Genomic DNA, 8,651 nt, shown 5'->3' on the forward strand with positions numbered 1-8,651 from the left:
CCTCCCTCACCAGAACACTCCTCCTTCCAAAAGCTGGTGTGTGAGACCCAGGTGATCTATCACCAAGGTGTGGTCCTTAAGGGACCTCCACCCCTGCATCACAAGGCCCTTCCCATTTTCTTCCTTCTCTCCTTGCAGCCACATGCCTAGATGGCTGTGGGGGTGTCTGTGAGTGAGTGGGGGGAGGCCAGAGGTGAGGAAAGCAAATGTGGGTGGAGACCTGACCCTACAAGAATCGAGAGAGGTAAGACATAGCCCCCAAGGCCTTTCCAGCCTCACTCCACCCCCAAGGACAGTCAGGTGGCCTCAGCGAAATCTGGGTTTTCCAATTCCACTTTTAGAATCTCGTTTAAGGCTAAATGCAGTCTGCTAGGCTCTGGGGCATCCGCTACCCCTCACCCCCCAGGGCCAGACCCCCAGGACTCAAGCAAGGCCTCCCCATCGCGTCAGCAGCACCTTCTCTCACATCCACCTCTTGGTCTGTCCTGAAGCCTCAGGTCTGTGTCTGTGAGGGATGATCCGGTCTCCTCCTCTGTACCATGGCTGGCATGGCCTCCGCGTTTGGGGGATTTGTCCTGTGGGGGTCGTAGAGCCTCATGGAGAGATGCCAGGAGGGCACCCCACATAGTCAGGGGCTGTCTGGGGCTGCTGGCCCAGGAGAGGCTGCTCGTCTCCCAGAAAGGGTCGCCCCCATCTAGAGTCGGGGTCCTAGACCACCTGCTCTGGACAGCTCGGAGTGCTCCCTCTGTCCTGCCATGTCCATCCACGTGTGTGTCTTGTCCATCTCTGCTCCTGTGATATGGGCGGTCCTCTGTGGTGCTGCGTCTGGGGCTGCGGGGTCCCACCATTGGTGAGCAGGGTGCTGGCACGGGGGGAGGGTTGGTGGCCAGACCCACTATTTGCCCACTGGCATGGAGGGCAGCCGCGAAGTCCCAGAGAAAGTGCTCCCCGGGCTCCCGAGGAGCCGCCGCTGCAGCCTCTGGCTCATCTCTGAAGGGGCATTGTCCCCCGAGCAGCTGAGTCCGCAGCGCCCCCGGCCCTCGCCTCCACCTTCCCCTGCCGGGCCGCAGTGGGTGCTGCGAGCGGCGGTCATCCGCGGGGCAGGGAGGGTGACAGGAGTGGGCAGAGGTGACCAGACAGGGTGTGGGCAGGGGCCCTCCACACGGGCTGGCCGAGGTGTTGCTCGGGGTAGAGGGCCAGGGTGGGCAGCGGGGGCCCGGAGTGGGGTCCTCGAGGCCCCCAGGCGGGCCGAGGCGGGAGTAGAGGAGAAACGAACCCACTCTGAGGGCCAGGCATGGGTGTTCTTTTCTGTGGTGTTCACATTTCCTCTCTTTCTCTCTCTCTCTACTAATCATGTCTCTCTCTTTCTCTCTCTCTCCTCGTTTTGTTGCATGACTTGTGCCAGTTCTCGTGATTATACTCTGCTTGTGTCTCTCACAGACTGTCCCCACTTAGCCTGGGACTTTTCCCCTGAGCCCCCTGCTGGGCAGACCCCTGGGGCTGAACCCAAGGCCATGCCCAGCCAGCCCCACCCCGCCCCAGCCCCGCGTGCGCCCCCCGGCGCCCGCTGCGGGTGTGAACAGTAAGTAGTCCCGGAGAGCAGGGCCCAGACACTGGGTTCTCCTTGCTCCAAAGTTTAAAAAAAAATGACCCTTTGCAGGTGCTCATCTGTCTCAGCCCATTTCAAAGCCTGGAAACCATCTCCGTGAGACCCTGCCCATGCTGTCATTTCATCACTGCAGGCCGGCGGGGGCGAGCGGGGGCCGAAGGTCCTGGGGCCTGGGGAGGCAGGGCTCATAGCCTTCTGGGGAGCAGGTGGGAACCAAGGCTTCCGGTGGCCATCTCCTCCAAAGGACAGGGTGGGGGCAGGAGGGCGGGGAGGCTTGGGTTAGCTGGCGCCTCTGGCCTCTTTCATGGGTTCCCCAGGTTGAGAGAGTTGGCCCCTCCTTGGTTTCTCTCTCTTCCAGCCACCCCACTGGAGTTGGGGAGGGAGAATGCTCCCAGTTTCTGAGAGCACCCCAAACCACAGATACACCAACTGGCTAGGGAGGTCAGCTCTTTCACAGAGCGAGACCTAAACACACCCACCCAGTCATAGGTTCCCCTCAAAGGTCACCGTGGTTGAGAGAAGCAGCAGGCCTCAGGGGTGTCCCGGAGTCTTTCCAGGGAGAGAAAGGTGCCCAGCACATACGTACCTGGGATGCCTGATGGCTGCCCCTGCCGCCAGCCCCTGTAGGGAAAACCAGCGGAGCTTGGGTCCCCTTAAAGGCCCAGGGAGCTCAATTCTCCAGGGGCAGGGCACTGAGGGGCAGAGCCGCTGGGCGGGGGCTCAGCACTCAGAGCCGGAGGAGGGGTGTCAGGCTCTACCACCCACCTTTGCCCCACCCCTGGGCCAGAACTACTGGCTATAGATGCCTCCACCGACAGACAGACGATGGCCAACAGAGAGACAGCAAACCCTGGCTCCCCTCCCAGATGGAGAGGCTGCCGGGTGGGACTCACTGTGTTCCCCTTGAGGACAATCTGTGCAGGGTACTATGGGCCCCAACTCCGCATCCTCATCCCCTCTCACCTCCCTGATACGTCTTCCCTTCTCTCTCCCCACTGCCTTCCTCCCTCAGCCCCTTGCCCGGGAGGGAAGACGGGGGCCAGCCAGAATGGGAGGCAGGCCGGGGCGTGTCTGTGCGCACACGTGTGTGCCCGCAGACACGCCCCAAGTGCTAGGCAGCTCCCAGACCCCAGAGAGGCCCCAGTCACGTGGTGTCAGAGTTACCTTGGTAACTGGCCTTTCTGGTTCAGAATAAATCGGGGAGCGAAGCCCCTGGGATTTGTCAAGAAACGCACTGTACGTGAAACGCTTTGCCATCTTGTACGACAGACTTTTTTTTTAAGTTCCAAAATTATGATGGGATTTTTTTTGGATTTGCTTTACGAATAAACCTGATTGGTCCATTTCTCTTTTGACTGACTGCCTCTTTGTAGTGACATGATGTGTACACGGGCCGTGATCCCACCCACGGGCGCGCTGAGTGTGCACGTGGGGAAGGATCACCTGGGCGTGTAGTTACATGATGTGAGCAGGGTCATGGAGGAGGGTCCCCTCTTTAGGCTTTCAGAGAGCCCCTCCCTCGTGTTCACACCTGTGTTGGTGTCGCCTTCCCCTGAGGCTCTCCCCCCAGATGAAGGCTTTGAGGAAGCCCCGGTGCCCACCGTGGGGACTGAGTTGCTCCACCGTGGCCTGGAAGATTCTGCTTTGAGGGCAGAGAGCAGGGGGCAGGCTCAGTCCCCAAGTGTGATGGGTGGGAGCTGAGGCCAGACAGAGTGACCTCTGCCAGCTCCAGAGGCTTCCACGGCTCTGCTCCTGGACTTGGGAGAGGGCGAGCTCCTCGCTCTGGCCACGCTTTGCCCCCACCACATGTTTCCTCACACCTCTTCCCAGGTTCCTTCGCAGGCTGTCACAGAGGCCAAGACTCCTCTCTCCCCACCCGAGTCCATCTGCCACTGTTGTCTTTACACGTCCATTTGCTCTGCTTTGCCGGGACACCGCTGTGAGGAGGCAGAGGAACGGGAGGCCCTCCCAAATCATGGACCGCTCTCACTGCCTCATGCATACATCCTGTTGTGCCTTTGCAAGCTGACCAGGCCCGCTGCGGGCAGAGCGGGACGCAGACACTGGCGTGATCGGTGGGGGGATTAGAGCAGACCGAGTGACTAGCTGAAATCTGCGTGGGGGGTGGAGCAGATTGAATGGTTAACTTGGGTCTGTGTGGGGATAGAGGAGGCTGCATGGCCAGACCTAGTCTGTGTGGGGGTGGGGCATACAGAGTGACCAGGGTGAGTCTGTGTGGGGACAGAGGACACTGTGTGACCAGGCCTAAAGTCTGCATGGGGGGGGGGCATACAGAGTGACCAGGATGAGTCTGTGTGGGGCAGAGGAGACTGTGGGACCAGGCCTGGTCTGCATATGGGGGGTAGGGCATACAGAGTGACCAGGGTGAGTCTGTGTGGGGACAGAGGACACTGTGTGACCAGGCCTAAAGTCTGCATGGCGGGGGGGCATACAGAGTGACCAGGATGAGTCTGTGTGGGGCAGAGGAGACTGTGGGACCAGGCCTGGTCTGCATGTGGGGGAGAGGGGGGATACAGAGTGACCAGGGTGAGTCTGTGTGGGGACAGAGGAGACTGTGGGACCAGGCCTGGTCTGCATGTGGGGGGGGGGGGATACAGAGTGACCAGGGTGAGTCTGTGTGGGGACAGAGGACACTGTGTGACCAGGCCTAAAGTCTGCATGTGGGGGGTAGGGCATACAGAGTGACCAGGGTGAGTGTGTGGGGACAGAGGAGGCTGCATGGCCAGGCCTAGTCTGTGGGGAGGGGGGCGTACAGAGTGACCAGGGTGAGTCTGTGTGGGGACAGAGGAGACTGTGGGACCAGGCCTGGTGTGTATGGGGGGTAAGGCATGCAGAGTGACCAGGTTGAATCCAAATGGATGGGAGGCAGGATGAGTGACGAGGTAGGGTATGTGTGGAGGACAGTGTGAAGTGTGTGGTAGGGGGGATCCTGGTGGGGGATATAGTTGATAGATGGGGTCTAGATGGGGCTAGGGAAGCCTTGAGGACCTAGCTGGGTTTGGATAGGCGGCAGCCAGGCTCTGGTCAGCAAGAGAGAGAGGTCTGAAAAGGCCACCTCTCTGGACTGGAGTTTTTCTGCGTGTCTGTCTGTCTTCTCCCTGAGCTCTATGTCTGGCCCCCTACCCATGACTGCATCCACACCATCCTGTCTCATCGGCCCTGCCTTGGGCCCTGGGTCCAGCCCCCAGCACCGCGCTTGCTGGACCCATCACCAACTCATCTTTTTGCAAACTTTGAGCAAACCCAGGAGCCCCTCCTTCCCTGCACTGTGGGCAGCCCACAGGCTGCCCAAATGAGCCGGGGACCCGTAGCCTCGTGCCTCCCTCCATGGCCCACTTGCTTTTCTGTCCTCAGGGACAGGCTGCCCTTTGCCAATGCCCCACCTCTGGCCTGTCCCCCTCCCCCACTAAACAGTTTTCAGTGTCTCAATAGCTTCTGCTTATATGTTTGAAGATTCCAAACTGAATGGGGAGGTGGCGAAGGCCGCGCTGGCGAACGAAGACTGCCCCCACATAGACCAGGCCCTCACTCCTGATGAGGGCCTGCCCTTTACTCGCTCGGGCACCCGCGAGAGATACGGACCCTGCTTCCTCTTATCAACCGGGGAGTACACGTGCCCACCTGGTGGAGGAATGAGAAAGGGTATGTAGGGGAGGCGGGGGCACTCTGCATCGGCTGGGCAGCCTCGCGCTCCTGCAGGTGGGCGGGTGGGGCGGCGGGGGAGGGGTGCTGAGGGGCAGGCAGGCACGCTGAGGGGGGGCAAGGAGCAGGAGCCCCCCCAGGGTTGGCCTCTGGAGGTCTGAGTCCCTTTCTCCCAAGGGGGATGTCAGGTAGCAGAGAGAACCTGAGGCCCAGCAGCTGGGGGTTGGAACCGAGCTGAGGGGTAGGAAGGGGCTCTGGGACAGGCTGGATGACTACAGGGCTGCGACCCTCAGGCAGGGGGTCACCTGGGGATGTGAGAGGAGCCTTGACTCCTCCAGGCTGCTGCAGCAGATGGCGGGTGAGAGCAAGAAGGCAAGGTCATCTCCCCGGTCCCTTGGTTGCAGAGAGCCACAGGGTGGGCCTGGCCTGGCCAGGACCCTGTAGGCTTAGCCACCCAAGATCCATGTTCTGGAAGACCACCCTTTAAAGAGAATCTGTAGGCCAGTGGGAAGGGAGGCATGAAGACAGAGGTGGTCTCAGGACTTGGGGGCGAGGCCAGTGTCATTGCAGAGGTAAGGTGTGTGCTAGTCAGAATATTGCCAGTGGCAGTTCGAGAACTCGAGGAGAGAGGGTTAAGCAGGACTCTGCGCAGCACCTTGCATCCCTGGTCACTGCCCCGGGTGTGGTTAGCGCCCCCTTGTGGTTGGTGAAGGCTGAGCCCCACGGTGGCCTCTCTGTTCAAGGTCTCCTTGTACCAGACGCTTACCTGAGGCTGACCCCCTGGGGAAAAGACTTCTCCTAGAGCTTGAGCATGGGCTGGAGAGAAGCTTGAGGCGGGGCCCCAGAGCACCCTAGCTCCAGGCTTCAGGCATTGGCCTGGAAGGGAGAGGAAGCCCTCCTTGGCCTATCGGACTGGCTGGGCATCTCATGCATGTCTGGGAGTGCCTCACATGCTCACACGGGATGCATGCGGACCCGTGTGAGCAGGTTGGGCCGGAGCGATAGTTGGTTTTTTAGAGCAGTAGTTGGTGTAGCCTGTGGCCATTCACAACTGCTCCAGTATTTGAAGTTGTTCAACAAGGCACAAGGAGAAAACACAGAATTCAAAATGAAGGGCAAACCCAAACCCAGGAGAGGACAGGCAGCCTACGCTGAGATGGGAAAGTCCTTCTGGTCATTGGTGTTTCCTGTGCCCACCTGACCCAGGCTGGCCCCGCTTCCTTGCCCTGCCTGGAGGTCCCTCGGACCCCAGTGCGGCATAGACTGCTGTCCGCATGGTGCTGCATGGTGGAGGGCTGCGGGCCTGAGGCGGGCCCATCCTTGGCACCTTCCACGGATAGGCCGATGCTCCCCTTCGCAACTGGCTTTCTCCCTGGAAGTTCTAGAATCCGAGGAGCAGGGGCGGCCCAGGGGAGAGAGGGGGGAAGCAGGGAGGCTTTGTGGCTGTGCTCTGCCCGGTAAGGTCTCATGGGCTGCCTGTCTCCTTCATCTCGAATGTTGGATCAATCTGGGTGGCCTAAAAGAACAGACAGGAGAGGCTCTTTACTGTGCTTCCAGAAGCCGAGGGAGAGTGGGCCAGAAGAAGCCCCATCTCCTTGTAGTGGCCAAGGGAGCCTAGTGGCAGCCACTGTCCACAGGTGGGACCCATTCCCCAGTCCCACAGAGGCGTGGGTGCCAGAGTCTTTGGGGGGCACCAAGGGTGAAGTGCCCCCACCCACATCCACCCGTTCTCACGGAGTCATGACAGCGCTGAGGACTTGCTTTTCTCAGGAGAATTGCAGTGCATAAGCCACGTGCAGAGTAGGAAAGTTAGGGACTCAACCCGGTCCCCAGGAGGGAGAAAGAGAGGCGTGCTGGGCCGGCTCACTGCATGGGAACACCAAGCCAGCTGGAGAAGAATCTGCCTGCCTCTGCATGCGGCTGTTCTGTCTTTCCTCCTCCTTCCTTAAAAACTAAGTACCAAGCGGGATGGGAAAGCCAAGAAGAGAAGCTCAAGTGTTAATTGTATTCTTTACATACAGATCTTTGCAAAGAAAGCCCTGTCATTGCTAAGTATATGCCGACAGAGGCTGTGAGAGTGACTTGACCAGGCGGCTTGGCCGAGGACACTGGTGGCTATTAAGCATCTGGGTGGACCAGCAGCCCCTCCTCACCCTCGGACAGAGTAAATTCACGCCATGCAGGTTTGCCGGACGAGTCCGAGTGGCCCAGGTCTTGTACTAAGACGGACGTAGCTTTTTCTACGGCCAAATGGTAACTGACCGTAGAGGATTTCTTTTCCTTCTTTTCTTTTTCTTTCTTTTTTTTTCTTTCTTTTCTTTTCTCTTTTCTTTTTTTTTTTTTTTACATTTTATTTTATTTGGGGAGGGGGGTGGAGGGGTTCCTTAGCATGACTTGCATGAAGTTAAACAGAAAACCCAGTAAACCAAACCCACCAACCCCCTGCAACTGTAATGATCACCCCAAACACCACCAACAAGAAAAAAGCAAAAGTCTTCTATTTTCTTTCAAAGCTCTTTACTTTTACACACGTTGCTGGAGCCAGACTGTAACGGCGCTCGGTAGAAACCTGTACCTTTCTGGGGGCGGGGGGAGGGGTGGGCACGGGGAATGGATGGCTTCCCTTTTTGTACACGAGCTCGAGAGTCAAGGTTCCGAAAAGGGCAGTCGATCAGTCATCGGTCATATTGACCTCACCTTCATAGTTCATCTCTCACGCGGAAACTGAGAACTTTGCTCCAAATAGAATCGTGGAAACACGCACTGCTGCTTTCTTCCTTCTCTGTCTGGCATGCTTGTGACCCAGCGGACGTCTTCCCAAGACCCCTGACAGCGGCTAGTCTAGGTTGATTCTGTCGTCTTGGCGTGTAGATTCACTGTGACCAGCTCTCATAACAAATTGTTCATAGTAAATAATCAACACCGTACGGATCTTCCGAGGGTTACTTTAGATCACCAAAAGATCAGGACCACGGGAGGGGCGGCCCTCCTCCACCTTTATTAAGGCACAACCTGGCATTGTATGCAATTTAGTACTTCAGAGTAAAAAACTGCATGCCCAATGTTATGCAAAGCGATTCTAGCATGAAATAAATTTTGTATCATGGGTTCTGTAGAGTCTAAAGCAGATTTGTTTTCCTGAAGCCATCGGAGGTTTGCAGAGACTCACTTCTGCATCTTGAATAAATATAGTATTTTCCCAACAGAAACAGAGGACAGTAGCTTGGCTTGGATCTGATTCTAAAATTAGTGGTGGGGTGGGGGTGGGGAAGGATGATATTTTTGAAAAACACATGCTTGAATTGAAAAAAAAATGCAACATCTCGAGCTTTCACTGCAGCTCGCAACATTTCCTGGAAAGAGAGCAATGCTGCTTTAG

At 57.8% G+C, this 8,651-nt stretch overlaps 1 protein-coding gene across 1 annotated transcript in view; it reads left to right on the forward strand.

Annotated features, from left to right (window-relative positions):
- The window catches only part of KCNC1 (potassium voltage-gated channel subfamily C member 1), a 43,628-nt gene extending 35,776 nt beyond the window's left edge, over nt 1-7,852 (forward strand). The window contains exons 3-4 of the mRNA XM_045796609.2: nt 5,084-5,272; nt 7,294-7,852. Of these exons, the coding sequence (XP_045652565.1) occupies nt 5,084-5,272; nt 7,294-7,358 (254 nt within the window). The 3' untranslated portion in view covers nt 7,359-7,852. The remainder of the gene's footprint in view (nt 1-5,083; nt 5,273-7,293) is intronic.
- The last annotated feature ends 799 nt before the right edge of the window (nt 7,853-8,651 follow it).

The sequence above is a fragment of the Ursus americanus genome, chromosome 24 (genome assembly GCF_024610735.1).
Source record: "Ursus americanus isolate L20-20 chromosome 24, mUrsAme1.1.p, whole genome shotgun sequence".
Classification (NCBI taxonomy): Eukaryota; Metazoa; Chordata; class Mammalia; order Carnivora; family Ursidae; genus Ursus; species Ursus americanus.